At 36.7% G+C, this 22,265-nt stretch overlaps 2 protein-coding genes across 2 annotated transcripts; both read right to left on the minus strand.

Moving 5' to 3' along the window:
* Positions 1-12,631: 12,631 nt before the first annotated feature.
* Positions 12,632-15,127, minus strand: LOC145613852 (replication protein A 70 kDa DNA-binding subunit B-like). The gene is made up of 10 exons (XM_081668894.1): positions 14,984-15,127; positions 14,619-14,892; positions 14,382-14,478; positions 14,179-14,303; positions 13,785-13,942; positions 13,410-13,555; positions 13,200-13,320; positions 12,950-13,123; positions 12,778-12,872; positions 12,632-12,692 (listed from the first exon to the last, which is right to left on the minus strand). Exons 1-10 carry the CDS (start codon positions 15,125-15,127, stop codon positions 12,632-12,634), a joined length of 1,395 nt encoding a protein of 464 aa, XP_081525020.1.
* Positions 15,128-17,058: 1,931 nt separating this feature from the next.
* On the minus strand, positions 17,059-18,498 carry LOC145613853 (uncharacterized). Its single transcript, XM_081668896.1, has one exon. The coding sequence runs from the start codon at positions 18,496-18,498 to the stop codon at positions 17,059-17,061; it is 1,440 nt and encodes a 479-aa protein (XP_081525022.1).
* Positions 18,499-22,265: the final 3,767 nt, after the last annotated feature.

Consider the following 22,265-nt stretch of genomic DNA (forward strand, 5'->3'; position numbering starts at 1 on the left):
GGTTTCTCCCCCAGAAATCTCTTCTCACCTGCTGAGCCGCCAGCAGTAGAAGGTGGCTTGAAGCCACCCTTCGATGTCCTTTGGACATCCGGCCTGTTGATCTCCCTATCAGCTTCGTGAGCAGAGGCGTCTAGGCCTCTCTTGGGCTTATGAGCTATGTGCTTCCGGCCGCCCTTGCCGGATGCGCTCACATCACCCGCCCTAGTCTTTTGGAGCTTAGGGTCGGATGGTTTTGATGGGGACTTGGTGGAGGTACCCTGCATCAATAAAGACAAAAACAAGTCAGAAAACATTCGGACAAACTCAGCATTAATCAGAAAAATGCTAAGTATAAAATCCTCACCCTTGGGGTACCGACTGGCCGCTGCTCATCCACCTTAGTGCTGGTGGTGGCCTCCGCCCTGTTGAGGACGTTTGATCTGTATCTGGCAGCAGACACAGCCGGCTTCCTGGAGGCCGAGAGTTTCTCCATTGCTTTGTCTGCAAAAAAGAACAAGTGTTAGAATCATTTAACAAGTGAAGAAAAGCAAAATGAAATTGCATATTAAACAGACGGGCGACTACCTCTCGGCATCTCAGTACTTAGCCCACAAGCGGCCAAGAACGTCCCCTCCTCAAACCATTTGTACAAAGGGAGATAACATTGAGGGGTGACTTCCTTGTCCCCCTCAGCATTCGTCTTCACGGACACGGTGAACAAACCCGCGTACATGATCTCCTCCTTTGCTCGTCTAGGAAGAGCTGGCAATGCACTCCTGCCTGCTAGGATAGGTGGATCCTTGTTCCACCTGTTAAACATTTGGTTCAGGCGGCTGTCGGCGGTTTTGACTATGTAGAACTTAGTTCTCCAGTCTTTCCACTTGTTTTCTTTGCCAACAGCCATCATGTACCCCTTGCAAGTAGTCAAGGTGTACCAGCCCTCACCACCCCTAGCAGGCGCCCTACTAAGATAATGCATGTGGGCGAATGCTTCAAAACTCGCCTCCACCTGCAATATCTCGCAGGCGGCAACGTACCCCAGAATGTTGATCCAGGAGTTGGGTACAAGTTTCCAGATACCAAGTTGGTATCCATCCAAGATCCTCTCCACGGCCGGATGGAGAGGGAAGCGCAAGCCAGCCTGGAAGGCCGCCTCATAGCAACCGAATGCTCGGTCTTCATAGCTAGCCATAGTTGGCCAAGTGATAGTGTCATCCTTGTTAGGGACGCACAGAGTATAGCCATGGCCCAGGACAACCTTGCGCCTATAACTTGCAAGGCCGTTTGCCATGGTGTTCCGCCTGCTTTGCGGAACATGATGATAGTAGGGGGCTTTCTCCAAGCGCCTGGAAGCACTCGGCTCGGCCTAGGACTCCCCCCTCTCAACTGCCAAGGACTCCCTGGCAGTATCTATTCTGGCCCTTGCCTCCCCAGAAGAAATGGAGGCATTATCTGAAGAAGATGACGAGGCCGACTCGTCATCAGAGCTCTCATCAGAGCTAGGGGACCGCCGACTGGTGCCAGCAGGGTCCTCCCCTAGACTCTCTTCCGGCGCCTGTCCAAAAGGCCCGGGTGCATAAGTTTCATCCGCCTCCTCCAGTATTCTATCACTGGGAGTACCACTTGAAGTGGGCGAATGGTAGTAGGTGGGGGTAAGAGGAAGATAAGAAGGGCTATCAGGGTGTTCCGACACCTCACTTCAAGGCACCCTCATTGAGCCGTCTGAATAAAAGGTTGAACCATCCGAATGGTAGAAAGACCCATCGGAGTTAGATTTTCTTGCTGTTCTTTTTGTTCTGTCCATAGTGTCCTGCACAGACATGAAAACGGTCGGATTCGGAGAAGTTCGCAAAGCACAGTCGCTAGCCAAGCAGTCGGCACTGCAAGTTCTAGATTCAGCCGTCCCCGATGACCGGCTGATCACTATCCTATGCTGTGCCGCATGCGATTGGGACACCATTTTTTCGAAAACAAAGAAAAAATGAAAAGTAAAAGAAGGAAACAGGCGTTACCTTTAGAAGAAGGGTGAGAGACACTTGGTTGGCTGAAGAACGGTCGGACAGCTGGCCGAGTGTCGGATGCTTGAAAGATGAGAAACACTTTTTGAGATTCTTAAAGTCAAAAAGTCTAAGATTCTCCAAAGATTCGCAAAGGTGTAAAATCTCAGGGAGGTGAAAACCTTCTATTTATAGAAGGGTTAAAAATCCTAAGTTTTCCCTCCACAGTAACTTTTTGAAATCCGACCAACCGGATGATGACACCTGTCACAGGCAACACGTGTTAAGCGCGTGTCACCTGTGAGGGGCAAATGATTTGGGTAAAAATACCCTAGGCCAGTTGGCCCAATCAGAGTCCGCCACGTGTCGTTGGAAGGGGCGCCAAGTGTCGCTGGAAGGGGCGCCACCTTGGACCTCCCAGGGAACGACACGTGGAAGACGGATAAACGGACCTGGGATTGGCGGCTTTCAGGCCCAAATCCCGAGGTCTGCAAAAGCTGCGCGAATATTCCCTAGGGCACGAAACCCTAGGGTGTGCACACTTTTCGAGGAGCTTATAAATAGGAGATGACCTCCTCACTTTAACCTTTACACGCCTTACGAGGAATATTCAGTGATTACTAATCATTGTTAGAACTGTCACTCTCAAGAGAACAGTACACCCGACCTCAGAATCCGAGCAGATAACCTTTTCATTCCGCACCTTATTCTTCAAACCTTTACTAACTTAGGCTTCGGAGGCGGATCACCGACCACTCGGTGCTCCGTTGTTTTGCAGGTACAGGCGTCCAAGTGAGCATCCAGTCTTAGTGTTGTAACTCTCCCAAGGGACTCAAAAAACCCCGAAACAGGCGTTATAAGAATGATTTGGAATCGCAGAACTTTCTGAATCATTCTCCGTCCCTATCCATACTTTGACTTTTGTTTTCGAAACTTAAGTTTCTTCAAACTCAGTCAAAGTGGGGGCTTATGTAGACACCCATTTGTGTCTCCCCAAAACCAAACCCAGTGATGAATACCTTTCGCGTCGAACCATAATCGAATGAAGTGAAACTGTGAAAAGTCTAGTGTTGCGGTTAATTTTTATTTAAATATCTCTCCTTCTATTTTTGAAAACCCACCCTATTTTATGAAAACGTCCAATCCAGTTTATTTTGGTCCATGATAAGAGTCCAATAATAGTGTAATTGGATGGGGTTCGAAAAGACCTTTCCAACGATATATTATAAGCCCAATTCCGATGAATAATGAGGAAGTTATGGCCAAAATACTAAACTGGGCCCAAACCGGATTTTACCAACGACCCAATGATCATGAGGAGAGTCCAAGGGTTTAATCCTATTCCTAAACTAATTAGGATTGATTAGAATCTTCTATAAGTTTCTAAAATATCTTAATTATCCTTTTTTGAAAAGATAAGATTAAGAAATTTGATTTAAATATAAAATTTCTAATGATATATTATAATATTATATGGTTGGATAGATCTTGAAATTATCTTTCCAATGATATATTATAATATTAATTCCAAGCTATAACGAAAAAGATATGAAAGAAATACGAAACTCTATCCAAAACTGACACCCTTTCACTATTTCGGCCTTTTTTTTATCTACAAAAGTTTTTAATCTGATTCTAATTGCATTGGAAAGTAGACTTCAAGAGCTTTCCAACGACATATTATATGACTTATTTGGACTTTTGGATCAAAAGATATGCTAAAAACAAAATCCGCAAAAAGTGTCTTTGTCGCCAAACAACAAGTCTATCGCCTAGCAACGGACCCTGTCGCCTGGCGACAAGATGAATTTCTGGCGACAAGGTCGGTTTGTTGGCGACAGCGTGGAGTTTTATTCCTTATCAAATTCTATGATTTTTCGGACTGTTTTCTTATAAATAGGGTCCTAAACCTCCGTTTTTATTCATCAACAATCAATTAACAATCATCAATTCTATCGATCAACTCTCATCGAGAATTATTTAATTCTTTCTCTTTCTCTCTCTTTCTAAACCAGCCTTTTATTAAACACAATTCCGCATACACAAGATTTAGAATTACCTAGCTAAGTTCGAAGTTACCTTCGCCCTAGACGTGCAAGATTGATATTTTCTGAGGGTTTGGTCCCAAATCTAGTTAAAACATTATTTAATTTGATTCTTATTTAATTCTTTAATTTTATTATTTTTATTGAAGTTTACTAACGCGTGTATTTTGTTATTAGAAAGAGGTACGAGGCATTAAAGTATGTAATCTTATTACTCTCTTTCAATGTAGAAAGCATGTTTATTATTGTTTATTAATTTCCTAGTATCATGTTAGGATGTTTTTAATGCTTTCTAGTATCATGTTTATGGTGCCTTTACTCTTTTCTAATAGCATGTTAGTACCATGTTAGGTTTAAAGCTTTGATCTTTATCGTTTAGTGACATGTTAGGATTTGTTAGTATCATGCCTAGGATCTTGCTATTATATTTAAGCTTTATTATGCCTTATCAGGATTATGATTATTATTATTATGTTGCTTGATTTATTGTTATTGCTTGATCACGCCTTTTATGCATGTTAAAGGGAATTTGTACTTGAAATCACGCTTAATAAGATAATTAATAATTTGGTTTAGGTTAATATGATTTTAATTCAAGTGATCACCAATAATAGTATTATTTGTGCATTGATATTCAACCAACATAGATTAAACAGGTTTAGGGTTAACCTAATGTTTGGATGTTAGTCAAAAAGCGCACATGAATACGAGTAGAACAAAGTAAAGGCCTATTTTATAGGGCAGGTCCTTTCTTTTGTAGATTGGATTCGTACCCTCATCCTTGAACCCTATTTGGTTCCTGACCTTATGGAGTTGACGATCTCCTGGATCGTTTTGGGTTTACAAGTTCCTAAAACATGTTGGCGACTCTTTTGCTCTAGCTTTCTTCCCTTTAGAACGCCACCATACTTTAGTGTATGATCACAGTGGGGTTCAAGCTTGGGGTTATAGTGCTTGAAATATTCCCTACAATTAGCAATGGCGATCAGCGCTTCGGGATCCGAAACTCGAAAAGACCAAAACGATGATGCATCCGACCAGCAGATCATGGCTGCTAAGCATTTGAATCTTGCGTGTTCGCCATCGGTGCCGGGTAATGAACGATTGAGTGAACTTGTGTCGCTTAAGTATTGGGTTAGTCATGATATCCCTAATTTCAGGTCATCAATTTTGAATTTTTTTGATATACAGTGCTTTATGAATGAATTGAGTTGAATTGATGGTGCTTTACTGGTAATTTAGGTATTATTAATGGCGTGTATATTTGGTTTTAATTTGTTTTTCGAAGAAGTAGATATATGATTTTACATTTCAAGTGTGAAATTTAGGCAAAGTAAAGGTTTGTTGCTGGATTTTGGGTTTTACATGGGGTTATGTTAATTGTAATGATGTTTGTCGCATTTATGTATCGAAAATTTCAAGGAAATTTTGACTTTTACCACCAAAAAAATCAAAAAATTGTTTTTTACCACCAAAACTTCTAAAACTTTTATTTTACCACCAAAAAAATTTCTAAAAATTGTTTTTTACCACCAAACGTCAAGAAAACCGTTAAATCTAACGGCTTAAAAAAATTTCCTTCGAATTTCGTGTGCAAAATATGTTTTTCATAGGCCTAGGGATCCAATTTGAGGTCAAAATTGATAAAAAATGATCGGAAATGCCTCATTTTGCATGTTCACGCAAATTGAGGTTTTTTAAAACACGCAAAACGAGGCATTTCCGATCATTTTTTGTCAATTCTGACATCAAATTGGGTCCATGGGGCCAAAGTGCCCCCCAAAACCCCTAAAGAGCATGTGTTTGACACGAAAATCGAAGAATTTAAAAAATTCCGTTAGGTTTTTGACGACAGGTGGTAAAAAACAACTTTTAATTTTTTATTTGGTGGTAAAATAAAAGTTTTAGAAGTTTTGGTGGTAAAAAACATTTTTTTGATTTTTTTTGGTGGTAAAAGTCAAAATATCCAAATTTCAATTAGGTTCATTTCAACTCTAGATAGCAAGTGATAAGGGACAAGCTAATGGTATTTATGATATATAGTCTATGCAGTTAGTGAATGTATTCGAATTTGTTGCTCTTTGCAGAACTACAATGTTGTTCAATACGATGAAAAGGTAGTAGATGGGTTTTATGATGTTTATGCTATCACTTCGCATTCAGTTGCACAAGGGGAAATGTCGTTGCTTGTGGATCTTCAAGCTGTTTCAGTTTCGAGTAATGTTGAATATGAAGTTGTCTTGGTGAACCGGTCTATTGATGCTCAGTTGCAGCAGCTTGAGAATATATAAAGTGTATGCTATATCAATAGAATGTAAAGTTCTGGGACATGGGATGTCTTTGAATGATTTGATTCAGAGTTTGGTTAATCTTGTTGTTGATAGAATGGGTGGTCCTGTTGCTAATGCCGAAGAAATCACTAAGAGGTGCGGCGAGTGAGAAGTAATCAGTTGAAAGCTTCTCTCAACACCATTATTCTTCCTCTTGGTTGTCTTGATGTTGGGATATTATGACATCGTGGTTTCCTATTTAAGGTTTGTGGGCTTGTACCTTTGTTCTAGAGTCTCAATTTTCTTATGATTTTATGACACTTGGTTGCAAAATCTCTCTTTTATCTTTATTATTTAATCATAATAGAGAGTCTTGATGTTTGAAATATACACAACTTTGATGATGGGATTACTAATGTCATAAAGAGTCTTGTGGCAAGCTGTGGACTGGGTTTTGCCTAGATGTGAATAACTAATTGGTTATCTTGTGAAAATTTTAATTGTTTTACATGCCATGTAATTTTAGTTTACTAAATTAGGTTGGCTGATGTTGATGCTGATAGTAACTACAGAAGCTGTTAAAGTTTTATGTATCTTATGGATTCTACATTCAGACTAATTTCTCAGTGTAAAGCCATAATATGAAATGTTGACTTGCTACTTAGGTATCTAATCAGATGAGATATTAAGAAATCTATTATGTAGCTACCACTTCTTTGTTCCTCACTTCCTCTATGGATAAATATTCTATGATTTCACATAATTATATATGAAATGCTATATTGAAATGAACCATTTTACTAATTTTGTGACAGAAAGTCAGAGATGAATATTTGGATAAGTTTAAGTCTTGCAAAGTTGGAAAATATGTTATGGAGGGAAAAATCCTAGCCGTCGGATATTCTTGCCTTTCAACATTTTTGGCTATCCTTGTTTGCAAGGCATGGTTTGCATGACATACTAAGAAATGTTTTAAAACTTTCTTGTGTCGGGGAAAAAAGCGGTCTGCCTATTAACCCCATTGAACACAAGCATGCATATTTAGAAACTTGAGGTTGAAACTTGGGATTCTTTTGTGTTTCATTTATCTTGGCGGGACAATTAGTTTGATCATTTGATTGTGTTAAATTTATTTTGAGCTTGAAACTTGAGGTTGAAACTTGGAGTTCTTTAGATTGACTTTCTTTTTAATAGTATGGTGATAGACAGATAGAGTGTGTGAATCCTTACAAAAACTAATTAAACTTCAGTAGGTCCCTTTGAGTGAGGTTAAACAAGTTTAGAATATGAGAGATTTGGAAGATTGTATTGGATAGTGTCGTATAATTTGGTTTTGTGTTGCATTTAATCTCAGAATATGGACTAATATTAAGGTTGTGAAATTGTAATGATGATTTTGAGATTCTGTTGTGGGTTTTGTGTCATATAATTTTGTTTTGTTTTGGCTTTCATACGCATTGGTGTTTTGGACCTTAATGAATTGCAATTAATTAAAATTTAGAAGCTTAAGATCCATTTCAATTGCATTTTTTGCAATGAGAACTGTCTTTTCTGATGTCATTTGTTCTCATCGGATTCTTCACCTATTATTCTATCTTAAGCTCTATTCTTGCGTGATTATGAAATGTTCACTATATAGTTTATAAAGAATAGGGTTGTCTCCTTTTCCTACAGGTCTTGTACTCAGCTCATCAAGTTGGAAGATTTTTTGTCTCAACTGCCCCTGATTTGCCTTACAAGGAAATGGCCATCCACTACGAAGCTCTTATGATGGGTAAGCAGCAAAAGATGTCCCATTTGATGACGGTTCAGCAACAAGAAGGCTTAATCAACTTCTATGTCCAGCATGCTGATCTCGAACCAAATAGGGCTACTCCTTCACATGTAAGGCACTTATTAAAATTCTTTTAGCTTTGAGGTTTCAATTGTTGCAATGTTTCATACATACATCTATGAAGAAACTTTTGATATGGCATAATTGTCCTACAAACAGTTCGAACACAAACAATTTGAGACCCTAAAAAGGAACTGGCTAACAAGAAGGGAAGGAGGGATGATCCATTATACTGTTAAACACTTATATTATTTGGCTACTCAGAACAATCTGTCATCTTAGAATGGGAATAAGGCTATTTTTGGTGTTAAATTTGGCAATCCGAGTGAGAAGTGTTTTTTCTTATTCCGAGTTGAAAAATGTTGCAGAAAGGAAATCCTTTTGAATATGATAACTTAATGGCTCCTGCAATCAAATACCTCTATCCTGCCTTGTTTTCCGGATACACTTAATTTTGTCATCTATAATTGGCTAGCTATATGAAGAGCTATATAAATACAAGTAACAGTTAAACCAAACTCTACTTTTGATGATTGAGTGATTGACTATTAAAGATCAAAATTAAATAAAATGAATAATTGAAATATGTGAGTAATTTATGTTTGTATGAACTTTTTTTTAAGAAGATTGTTATAATTTTTTCTGTTCTTTTTCATCATCTTTTTCGATATCAATATTTTAGTATACTCTCGAAATTTAAAGGCTTGTTTCCAATTTTTTTTTCATTCTAGCTTTAGGGTTTTTGAATATGGGTTTTTGATTTGAAATTCTGAGTTTTTACCCTCTTTGATTCTATCTCCGTCCCTATAATTTGTAGTTTATTTGGGGGGCTATGTCATTTATTTACTCCTTTTATTATTGGGCTTAGAAAGTTAGTTTAGTTGTATTGCGCTGATTATCTATTTTCGCTATTGCTCTCTTGGAGTTTGAAACTAGCATGCTTCATGTCCAGTCTTTTCCATTAATCTAAGTAAGTGTCGGGTTAATTTGCTTAATTTGCAATGTTCCTGTTAAATTATTTAACAAAGTGGCACTCTGATAAGCTCTATTATCTGAATTTAGTTGACAATTGCTTCTGTTTGGTTTTCTTCAAATTAATGGTCTTAACTTGCTCCAAAATCTGACTATGGTCTATATACTGAAAGGAAGGTGTAAGAAGTTACATGCTTCTAATTAGTGATTGTTTTGGGCTGAAATTTTGCAGGATGGACTTTGTTCATCTAATCTAGCATGTGACCAAGTAAGTACTTGATCCCCTTGCTATGGTGGCTCGACAAACACCAATTCTCTTCGGAAGCTCTTCATAGGTGTGATATGCGATGTCAACATCGTCCTATTGAGTTTGTCAAAGAGGTATGCTACATTTTGTTTGTAAATATTTCTTAATCAATTGAACTCATGCAACTACTCTAATATGTGTTCCTTCTTTTTTTTTCTTTCTATATTGATTGCTTAGTTGTTACAAGCAATAAATTGCTTTTTAAAATTACACATGACATGAAAACCCCATAGTTAATTACAATAATAATATTGCTTGCTTCTATTTCTTAGGGCCTCTCTGTAATGTGTCTATGTTGCCTATTAAGTTTTTTTTAATGTAAATGTATTAACTACTATAACAAAAGAACGTGAATACCAGGTGTAATTTAAAGAACTAATACTTAATTACTACTACTTTTTTTTTTAATGTGAATGCCTCCATTTTAGTCGTCCAAACCTTGGAAGTGGTAACCATGAATCAAATTTTGTCCTTTGTTCATCTTATGCTTTACGATGTTATAAGTCTTTTAGTTCATAACATTTTGACTAAAAAGAGATTATGGATTGATTTGCTTTATTCTTTAACCTTTGCAATTAACATGCTTTAAGATGTCAGATGTGTGTAGTTTAATTTGAGGCAATTTGGGTATTTAAGATTGTATCATAGCAATTTGTGTGTATATATATGAAGGCTATTAGCTTAATTGGTAAAGCATTATGCTATCGTGCATAAGATGTGGGTTCAACACCTACATAGCCTAGATAAAGATTGTTTATGATGTGATTTGGTAATTGCTTATTATAATTGGACCCTATTATGTATTCACATATAATTAATAGTTTTATTTTATTTGTAAGAAAAAGTAGAATTAGGAAAGTAAACCTAAAGGAAATTGATGGTAAAAGTGAGGTAATTTCGAAAACCTAATGAAAAGGGAAATTCCTTAGGTAGTAAGAGTGTTGGTATGCAATTTAAGGAGAAAAGTACCCGAAGGGTGGGGGTAGAATATCGTAGTCGATTTGTAATAATACAAAAATAATAAGATAGACAATCATGATTGTAAAGTCATATGAAGAGGGTATATCAAGTGGAAATTGGTTATAAACTTTGCAATTCTATAAAAGGAGAGATAAATAGATAGATAGATAGATAGATAGATAGATAGAGATAAAGGTCACTTTGAAGAAGTCATATGTAGTTAAGGTAAAATGGGGATGAAAGCATTTATGATTAGGATTACTAAACTGTTCATACCATACAAAAAGCTGAGAGGAAGGGAAGAAGAAAGAACGAGGGATAGTAAGGAGAAATGTGATAGAGAATGGGAGTCGTGGTGATATGGAGAGGTGATACATACGATAAGGAGAAAGGAAGAGATGAAGAGAAGATAAATAACTAGAAGTGATTATTAAAAAAATAAAAAAATAAAAAAAAAGGAGGGGGAGGGGGAGATGATCAAGTAGGATTTCATTTTATAATGTTAATAAAATCCCCCCCCCCCCCCAATAAAAAACAGACATGACGATAAAAAGAAAAACATTATAAACACCATTTTTAAAATTTATTTGAGAATTATTTCTTAAAAAAAAAATTTATTAAAACAATAAGCAATTGAATGTTTTATGAGATATGCAAAATCATGAAGAACGAGTAAGAGAAGGAGCGAGGAGAAGGAAGGGAATCAATAAATTTAAAAAGTCTTGTAAAAACCTTGAAAGATTTTAGAAGACAAGTGAGAAGTTGAGCGAGAGTTCATGTACGGGGAGGGTAGGATTGTAGGAAAACACGAGAGCAATTTTAAGTTATCAAAGGGAAAGGGGTTAAGTGGGAAAAGACTTTTTTAAAGGAGGGATAAGGGAAAGAAAGGAGATAGTGGAAGTATAGAAGCCAAAAGAAAAAAATGTACAAAATTCCTGTTCCATGACATTTTGAAATTGATGGTGGGGAGCTATTCAAGGTAAGAGAGCTTTAAGAAAAGTGATGTAGTAAAAGGAGAAGATGATAGGGTGATCAAGTAGCCAAGTTGGAATTGAGAAAAAAAAAAGGCATTTGAAACCAAATTTAAAGTATATTTGACTAAAAAGATATTTAGCATTTTTTTAAAAACAAAAAAAAGGGCATTATTAGAGTATAGTTTGTTTTTGATTAAACAATGTCTCAAGAAAAAAAGGCAATAGAATGTTTTATGAAATATGTAAAACTATAAAGCATGGGTAATAAAGAGAGTGAGGGGAAGAAAAAGAAACAAACTTAAAAGACTCATTAAAATTTGTAAAACAGTAAAAAATGATCAATTAAGTAGTCGACAATGAACGATAGTAATATGTCAAGCAAGTAGATGAGAGATGATGCAAAACATGAATTGCACAAAAACCATCATATACAAGTGACAGAGGATGAGTGAACAAGTAGTATATACTTTTTTTTTCTTTTTTTTTTAATTCATGTATTATGTATCAATATTTACTCCAAAGTATTCGTTTTGTTGGAAAAATACTCCGTATTTGATTTTTTAAGTGACATCTCTATTTAATTTATACCATAGTTATTACAAACGTATACAACATATTTGATACTAACACTAATAAATTCCACAAAATCGTACATTATTGGGCTATGTTTCGCTAGAGTGCAAGCATTTTAAAAAAAAACCAAATTTGAAAGGTCACTTTGCCTATGTTTCCTATATCTGCATGATATCTAGACACACGTGTTTAAAATGAATACAAGTTAATTATATTTCATACAATCGTATCACGTTTTAATAAAAAAACTAGTGTGTCACCTGGGCAATGCCTCGGGTTACTGTGTTTCTTTTGTTTTTTAGTGAGCAATTGGTTTGTCCATTATGGTGTTGTGTATTCCAAATTAGTTACAGCTATTGTTCGGCCAGATAGTGTTGGAAGACAATAGCAATTACTTTGTTTTTTTTCCCTTTTTTTTGTTCGTGCAAATGGCTTGGTCGTCATTTTAGTTGTTTTTCAAAGTTGCTAAAGATTTTCTTTCGAACACAAAGTATTGGTGAACATTACTTTTTTTGATATAGCAATTGTTTTGATTTTTTTAAAAAGGTAGATATTATTTTTGGTCTTTAAATTTGCTAAAGATTATCTTTTGGACACAGAGTATTGGAAAACAATATGTAACACTCCATTCTTTGCAAGTTGTTGATTATGGTCCTCTAATTTTTCTTCCATTATGCGCTTGTTGTTTCTCTGTTTTTTTCTGTCCTTTTTTTGTTCCATTCACTGTTCAGCTGCTACAACTGTTTGGGTTGTTGATGCTCCATCTTCTTTCTCGTTCTCCCTGTATTTCAAAGATTATGTTTTCCTTGTTATTGTGGGTCATTTTTTAGTAATTGTGATTCATTGTGTTGAGATGTGTGACTTACATCTCATCTCGATTCCTCTTTTTTGGAGTTGTTTGGGTTTCAGTAATTCCCGTGTTGTCATCCTCAAGTTGTTCTGGTTGGTGTGTATTGGCTTCCTGCAAATTGCAGTTATTTTATTAATGTGTAGGTATTAGATTTAGGCAGTATCATTTGCAAATATGTTTCAACAGACCTGGTTTTGTTGTTGTTGCTCTTGATAAGCCTTTTCTAATTTGTAGTTGATGTCGTATGTCTTTTGGCAAATGAGTTCAGTTTTGTTACTTGTTGTGCTTAGCTTGACCTTGAAAACGAATTGTTTGCCAACGCAATGCTCCAATCGCTGCAGCACCTTTTCTTTGCCGTTTTCCTACATTTTGTATATGGTCATTTTAGTTAAAAGGCATAATATAGTAGTTGTCGTTAGTAATCTGTAAGAGTTGTACCTTTTTCTCGAGTTCCATTAATTTGTGGACTGGACTTCCTATTATTTTTTCAGCCTCCTTGTCGAACAAAGCCATTGGAATACATGCACTTCCGTCGTCTATGTCAATAGTTAATAGGTACCTGCGAGTTTGTTGGTTGTTAAAATGCAAGTATATTTTTTCTTTTTTTTTGTCCTTATTAATTAGTGTGTAGTTGGTGTTTTGTTGTACCTTGTTTTCGGGTATTTGACTATATCATCGCAGTTTGAGCAGTAAAAAGTCTCATCTATCTTTTTCTTACATGCAGCACAGGAGTTGTAATGCCATTTCTTGTCAGCGTGAATGCTTGTTACTGTTGCATTGCAAGTAAACATCTCCTGCAATGATATTAATGATAAACATACATGCGAAGTCAACATTGAATTTATGCTGCAAAACTATCATGCCTTGAGTTGTGATGTGTGACTTTTTTTTTTAACATGAATGCAAGAAATTAAGTTGGATTATGTTATGCTTCATAACATAGCCATAAGAAAATTAGTGGTTTTTTGGAAATGTTTGATGGTGAAGAATAGATGTATGGGAAAATCAGTAATTGGTGCTTACCTTGGCTTGTGGATCCATCTGTAGAATCTCTTCAATCTTTTTTCTGTTTTTAAACATGGCATCCTCAACTGGTTCATGTGGTTTCGCCTCTAATTGTTTTATGGGTGTTTTTGGCTCTACCATGTTAGGCCTGTAGTTTGATATTCTGTGTTTAGATTCTGGTTTTTTGAATTGCTATATTTATATCACTGTAAAAGTTGCTTACCCTTGCGTGAAACTTTCCACTTCAGGAATTGGCAAGTTAATGTGTATCTTTGTAGCATGGGTTGAGCTCAACTAGTAGTTTCCTGCATGGTGCATGTTAGGAATGATGTTATTATGGTAGAGTGGTATGAATGCTTTATTTGAAGTGTAGATCTTAGACTTGTGTTTTTCCTTTTTGTTGTGTTCTTACCTTGGTACATGGTGACTTCTGTAGAGGTGATGAGGAGTACTTTGCAGGAATCTTGATCTTCTGTTATCTCAGTGGTTATTAAGTCAGCTTTGGCTCCCCATAAAGTTACCACGACCTTGACATTGCTGCATGGTTTATGAGTGTAGTTTATTAGACTGACATATATTTGGCATTTTTTCTTTGTAAGTATTGTTTTTTCTTACCATTGGTCTTCAATGTGTATCCTTCTTAATGGAGTTTTGTGTTGGCCAACATTGACCCATGTCTTCTCTTCAACTCCAGTTAGCAGACCAACAACCTCTGTAATTTTGTTTTTGATTTTAAAAACACATATTAAAATTATTAGATGCAAGGATTAATAGTAGGAAATTATATATTGTAGATGTTGTATGCCATTTCTTTGAATATATGTTTAATCCACTGAATTTAAGGTTACCTACCTATGGCGTAGTCCGTCTTTTTATTTCGTTCTTGCAAACGATCAAGAGGGTGTATTTGAAAGCTGTGCATCTGAATTTCAGCTGCACTTTCTTCTTCTTGTACCACAACAGTGAAAGGTGTAAATTTTATGAGCTGGTCCTTTTTAATTGGGCAGTGAAGCTTGTTGTTCTTAGCTACTTCAAAATTATTGAAGGTGTGTATTTTTCCTTCTATAATTTCCTCCTTGTAAGATTTCAGCAAGTCCTTCCTTATAGTGGCCTGTATAAGTCCTCCCTGCAGTTTTGTAGATATTAGGGTGGTTTTTTTTTTTTTTTTTTTTTGTATAGGTAATGTAGCTGACATTTTTAACTAAATATTTTTTTACCTCTTTGTCCAAGAGAAGCATATCAAAAGAAGTGGGCTGGTCATTGAATTTGTATACTACATCCCATGTCCTTATCACTCGAGCTATCAAAGGGCCTGCCTTTAATGTGTTCTTCAGTTCAGCAATGTTTTGTGCTTTCGCCATTTTCGCAGAGTACCTGAACATAAGTTTTTTAGAATCAATGGTAAGCAACATGTAGTGTATTATAAAATTTTGAATAATAATAAACAGGACATAAACTAAATTAAATTAAATTACTCCAACTTAGAAATTAACTGAGGGTTTGGACCATACTCTCATTTTATATCCCTTAAGCACTCTAAGGAGTCCATACTTGACCCGAAGTTCTATACTTAAACCAAGGCGTGAAAGGTAGAATTAACTGAGGGTTTGGACCAAATCAACTCTACGTTAATTTAATTTACATTTGATTTATTATTTATTGAAGTTACTAACAATTTATTCATGATGTAGCAATTTAAAGGAACGCGCGGAGTGTGAGTAATTAATTTAATTACTCTTATTATTATTCTTATTGCTATTATCATGATTAGGGTTATTATTATTTGATTTGACTAATGCTATTATTGTTAGATTGCTTCCAATATTAATGTTTATTCTATTATTTATTATGATCACCGTATTGCATGTTAAGGCAATATGTAATTGAATATCACGCCTAATAAGATAATTTGGACAATCGGTTTAGGTTCCTTTAATCTTGTTATTTAACCAAGTGATCACTAATATTTTAGAATTATGTGTGCATTAATATTCAACCAGTTTAGCATAATAATAGTTTGGAGCGAATTGAATATTTTGTTTGTATGCCTTTAAGATCGCAGGAAATACTTTTCATAATAAGAATCGAGTAGAGGCCAATACGGGCGAATGTGACTCCATGACTCACTTCGTACCATCATCCCCGATCCTCCTTTTCGTGGTTCCGAACCATATGGAGTTAGTAATCTCATGGATTATGAATGGGGTGTAACCTTCACGGGTCAATCGTTGTTGCCTTTCGTTGTCCCTTTTCGTGGTTGCCTTTAATGATCCGTGAACGGTTTACAAGTTCCTTAAAAACTTATTGGTGGCTCCCTACTTTCCTTGTCCCTAATCGTGTCCCTAATCGTTATGTCAATTCCCACTTCCTATGAGTGCCAAGCATATTCACAACATGCTTTTAAGTAGGCGCACTTCAAACGACGCCTACATTACCCCAACTTTATCAATAATAGATTAAACTAAATTTAATAAAATTACGCAAGGTACAGTTTAAACACCTCACTCAATTAACTAATCATGAACATTTATTTAAACAACTTAAGAGTAGTACCAATAATATGCATCCAACACCAATCATGCAGAACCATCATTATTTTTGCTCAATCAAAATCAATTGACTTACCAATATTATCAAAGTTGTCTTGCTTTTAGCATGTTAAGAAACATGTACTATATTATTAAATTTTGAATAATAATAAACAGGAAATAAACTTTATGGAATGTATAGGATTTTATTAACGGTTGATAAGTCAAGGCTTACTGTTAAACCTATGTCTAACAGATACATTTTTTCTGAAGCTAAAGATCATTAAAAATTTCTTTGTACACGACATTTTTTGTTTTTCCAATGTTGCTCTCATCACATTGTGTGTTAGGGATGCAGATTTTGAGTCCCTTTCTTGCGGTGACTCTTGAGACAGCCACGTAAAGTTGCCCATGGCTGAAGACTGGTTCTGGTAAGTATATTCAAACATGATCGAAAATTTGCCCTTGGCTTTTGTTGATTGTCATTGCAAAGCAAACCTTGACTGGGAACTGCCGACGCTTTAGGATGAATGGCCATTTTGTATCTGATTGAGACATTTCCACACGTGGTATGCATACCAGATCTCCTACATTTGTTCCAGTTACAATCCGTGCTTCAATCACTCGATTTTGTAATCTGGTTACAATAAGTCGTGTACCATTACATAAGCCATCTCTTTGGCTGATGTTCCTCAATAATAGTATTGGGCACCCTACCTTAAGATGTATTTCATGGTTTGGTACGCCCGGGAACTGCAAGGTGTTTAGGAATTCTGTAGGGTACAATGACTCCACATTTCTCCTACCTCTATTCTGTCTGCACTCTTGTAGATCCTCTCTTCTCCTTGAATAATTTGTAAAATATGTCCATTTATCTTGTCGACTGTTTCATTTTTTGTAGCTAGTATGGCCCGTTGTTGGAGATATCTCGGGTCCATGTGCTTATCAAGGATTTCAGGGTAAACTTCCTCCACCAATGTTACTATTGGATCTGCTCCTCCATTTATTAATAAGTCACTTGGAATATCTATCCACATTGGTTCGTCCTCACCTTCTTTTGTTGTTGCTGTTATTTGGCCATTTTCAATGTCTAATACCCATTTGCTGAAAGCTGCCAGGTTATGTATGTTGTCTGACTGACGTAGCCGCATATTTGTCTTCAGTGTGTGTATAATACATTGTGGCCAAATGGTGTTTGATTTGCTGACAGATGCATCTACAATGTCTACTCGTCCCCCTTTTGGAACAACAGGTAGTATTTGTCGGAAATTGCCTCCTAATACAACAGTTTTTCCACCAAAAACTTTATCCTTTGCTGTCTGGTCAGAGAGTTGCATTATATCTCTCAAGGTGCGATCTACTGCTTCAAATGCATATCTATGGACCATTGGTGCCTCATCCCATATTATGAGCTTAGTTTTGTGGATTAATTCAGCAAGGTTAGACCCTTGTTCAATGCCACAGCAAGTATTCTCATTTAAATTCATAGGGATCTTGAATCTAGAATGTGCGGTTCTCCCTGAAGGTAGAAGTAGTGCTGCTATTCCTGACGATGCCACTGCGAGGACTATGTGTTCTTCTGACCGAAGCTTCGATATTAAAGCTTTCCATAAATAAGTCTTTCCAGTTCCTCCACTACCATAAACAAAGAAGAGTTTCCCTGTGTTATGGTTAACCGCTTCAAGGATGTTATCATAAACATTTCTCTGTTCAGCATTCAATCCATTCTCTAAGTCACATGCATTGTGAGCCAACGATTGGGTGTCGTAGTTTTGCTCTTCTAATAACATCCGGTTTCCAGAGTCTTGTAGTAAAGTTGCATCTGGTAGCGGTATTCCGTGGTAATCAATAAGGCTTCTATTCTCTCTATTTAAGAGTTGTTCAATCTCATATAGAGCGTAGTTTTGAAGTTGCTCTTCAGTAAGACTCGGGTTTGCAATACCAAGTCTTTGTCGTTGTCTGTGAGTTATATCATCCGATAAGGCCTCCCAATGCTTTTCCCACAAGTCTTTTGGGTCTGACACCTCACAAAACAGTAGTATTGTAACAAAGAGGTTCTGTAATTGTGTGCCAGTAGCCCATAAAACTGCTTCATGTAAACACTCATGCCATTCATTATCTCCAGTTAAAAGTCCAAGTGCATGGCATGCTGCCTTGTATGTTGGATGTATAATTCCACCAACTGTCCTGATGCTTCGAAGCATGTCGCACCTTTGACAATATTAAGCAACAACCTTAAATAATACTTCTCACCGGACGCTGGGTGGGCAAAGTAAATCCTTCCAATGCTCATCCCTATCTTCCTTTTTTGCCATTTTTTCTCATCACTCAACCACCTCCACTCTGTAGGGAAGTCTACATATGTCAGGTCACGTGCTTCTGCGCACAACTTATTAGCAGTCATCCACTCTGTCAATGTTGTTTTCTTCTCCCCCACTCTTTTCAGGACATCATCTAGGTGCTCATGGTCTTGAAAAAGCACCTGTTGTTGATTTTCTAGGTGGAACGTAAGTCTTTGTACTGGGGGATCCTTGTATTGGATGATGAATGCAAATATTCGCCATCAAGCTTCAGAGGCAGACACGTATCTACATTTTAGATAATTCTCTATCTCATCTACTACTTTAACCCCTGGTGTTTGAGTATGAGACCCTTCATTTTCCCCTCTAGTCTCCTCAATTCTTGCAATAGCCATGTCTGGTCCTTTGTTCATGTACTTGAATAAGTATTTCAGTGACCTATCTTTATTGCAGTATTCAACATTTATGTGGGCTTGATATTTGACCACCAGGTCGATGTTGTAAGGTATGACAAATCTGTTATCCAATATCTGTCCATTTTTCGTTGCTGTTCTGCCATTATCTCGTCTTCTGTAAATAGGGTAGCCCTCATCATTTAGCATTGTTGCTCCTTCAAAATCCTTTGGATAGTGTTTTGAGCACTTTCCATCTTGCATGCATGGAGAATTTTGATTCATTGTCCCACAGGGTCCATGCATCATCGATTGGACGACAATTTCGTATCCAATTAAGTCATGATCTTTGTCCGGTAGTTCTGCTGAAATAATCCTATCTATGTCTTCTGGACTTTGTGGCTTATCATCCGGATGCAAGAATAATAGGATGTGCGCATGTGGTAGTCCCCTTTTCTGAAATTCAATGGTATAAACCACTGCATTGGTAAAACAAAATGTTAGCTTTCTTATTTTTCTGTTTACTATCTTTGTATTGAGAATTAAGCTTAAGGTACTACCTGCTATTGTCCGTCCAAAATGTTCTCTTGTACTCAGATCACGTATTAATTCATCTAGCTTGAGTTTAAATACGCGAACCACAACATCTGGTCGGTCTTCTGCACCTTGACTTGGTAAGTCTGCTAAGAATTCGGTAATTTCTGGCCACTTTGGATTGCAAGTAAACGTTATGAATAGATCCGGTGGCCCAGCCCATCGGCAAATAGCCATTGCATCATGGTAGTTCTCCACCATGTATCTAAGTCCAGTAGTGAAGGAGGACAGTAGGAAAACTCGTTTTCCTATTGAAGCGGGAGATGTGTCCCCTCGCAAAACAGCATCGGTCAATCCGCACAACACTTCTTTTCTTATTGTTTGCTGGTTATGACGAACATAATCTAACCTCACTTCTTGCATGCATGTGAATGCATCCACAATGAATTGTTGGCGCAAACGCCCACAAAGAATGAGTGTGCGAGCCTCATTTAATCTTTCAATCAAGCGGAAAGCATAATATTCGCGCATTGTGACTGTTTTTTTTCTTACGCGTTGTTGACTCTGCATCTCGGTGTGGGATGTCAATTCTAAAGCCATCTTCTCCATATGGAAATAAAAGTGGATATTGTAAAGCCATGAAGCTGGGGTGGTTTTCGGATATCCTTCGAAGTCCTCGATGCTTTTCTTCAACTATGACATCCCGTTGTCCTCCTTCACTTTCTCCATTTCCCACAATCAAAGCTGAAGTTCATTACTGGATGGTAGATTGTATTGTCTACCATCCTTTGAACGTGTTCCAATCAGGCGAACTGAAACAGGGTGCATTTCAACATTTGATAATCGTTCCCTGGCCATTTTGAACACTTTTGCTAGTTGATTGTTCTCGTATAACATTTTGGAAATTCCATCAACTATTTTCGGGTCAAGGTCGGTTGCTGCTAATGAGTTAATTCTATTATGAACTTCATTACCAGTGTCGTGCACATAGAGTTGGGTGAATCTAGGTTGCTTCCCATCAGGTGGTAACAAAGATCCAATCTTGTGGTAATTTTGACCATGGATTCTGAATACATAAGGACCTCTTCCTCTATTAATAGTGTTGTCCACTTTGCCTCCCATTGACGTGAATGCAAATATAGAATTGTAAGTTCTAATGCATTCCTTGAACTTTGTTGAGCGTGACCCAGTATTTGGATCGAGGAGCGACTTTAAGTAGTCTGGTGGTTCTGTCAGCAGTGGGAGTATGACCTTTCCTTTTTGACAGCATATGCTGTATTTTGGATAGTCAACTTTTTTTTGTCTTTTAACTCTTTCCTCTATCCAAACCTTCGCACCGCAATCTCGACACATGTTTTTTGGCCCACCAAAGTTCCAGGGTTTTGTGAATTTTCCTTTTAAGAAGTCATATAGAAGTGAATTAGTTAGGTTGATAGTGTTTTATTGTAGGTTTTTATATAAATGAGCTATATATAAACTTACTTTGATGAAGTGTAAGTGGTGTTGAAGGTGCCCTTTGGTCGGTTGTTAAGTTATTGCTGACCACTATCATAGAAAACAGTGTTGAATATACATATGTAACAATTATCGGTTTTTAATTTGGTAAAATTAGAGGATATAAAATCATATTACCTCTTGTTAAGTTGGGTTGGGGAGGTATGGAGTTAGATTCTCCATTTTCAATGGTAGGCCTTATAGGCGATACTGAATTCATTCTGCGCCTAGATGTGGGTGTGGGTTGTATGTCTTCAATTCTTGTACGCCGTCTTGTAGCACTACCAGATAATTGTGTATTGGTTGGTGCACTTGTTTCTCCTTTATTTGTTTTTTTATCAGGTAAGAAACATGCATAAGTCCTTAAAAATCCATTTATCTTTTTAAATAAATTGGTGTTACCAACCTCTGGTTGTTTGCGGTTGGTGTGCTCGTTGCACTGCATTCATCAATGAGGTAAATGTATATTGTGGCCAAAGAACTGGCATACATTGTGGTTGGGCAAATCTAGCATTTCTACTGGATGGGTTGTTGTTTCCAGCCTTGTTTCTCCTTTGTATAAGGATGAATCTTCGCATTAGCCTTCTATACCTTGCTTGATCTTGTTTTTCCATCTGTTTTTCCTTATAGCAAAAAGACTTTGTTGAAACGTTAAATTTGTCTGTGAAAAATTACTTTGCAAGGTATATTTTAAATTGTTATGATACAATAATTATTAGAATATATTCAAAGAAGTAATTCAAAACAGGTTCATTTTACTCAATAAATTTTTTATTGCAAGATATATTTTTGAATTTTATTATACAATAATTATTAAAATATTGATAGAAGTAATTCAAAATATGTTTATATAATTCCCTAGTTTAAAACATCGCCTAAATTTTTGGCTTTATGTAGCTCTTCTTTTAGGGCTTTATTCTCCCAACACACATCCATATAATTGTGCTTCAAAGTCTCGAAATTCATTTCCTCTTTAACTCGGTTGATGTCTGCTATGCGTCGTTTTTTCCTTTCTCTCCGAATGCCTTCTAAGTTGAAATCAGCTATATCAAAGTTATAACATTCCTTTAATTTGTATATGGCTGATTGTGCTGCGTGCTCTGTTGCAGTTTGCAGATCTTTTGAACTATTGCTTCGGATTCTTGTTGTTGTGCCACCAGTTGTTGTTGTTAGCTTTAAAATCACAACATATTGTTGTCTTCGTTTCTTATAGTGTTGTTTATATAGCGGCGGTGGCAAACCATACCAACT

The sequence above is a fragment of the Chenopodium album genome, chromosome 25 (genome assembly GCF_948465745.1).
Source record: "Chenopodium album chromosome 25, dcCheAlbu1.1, whole genome shotgun sequence".
NCBI classification, from domain to species: Eukaryota; Viridiplantae; Streptophyta; class Magnoliopsida; order Caryophyllales; family Amaranthaceae; genus Chenopodium; species Chenopodium album.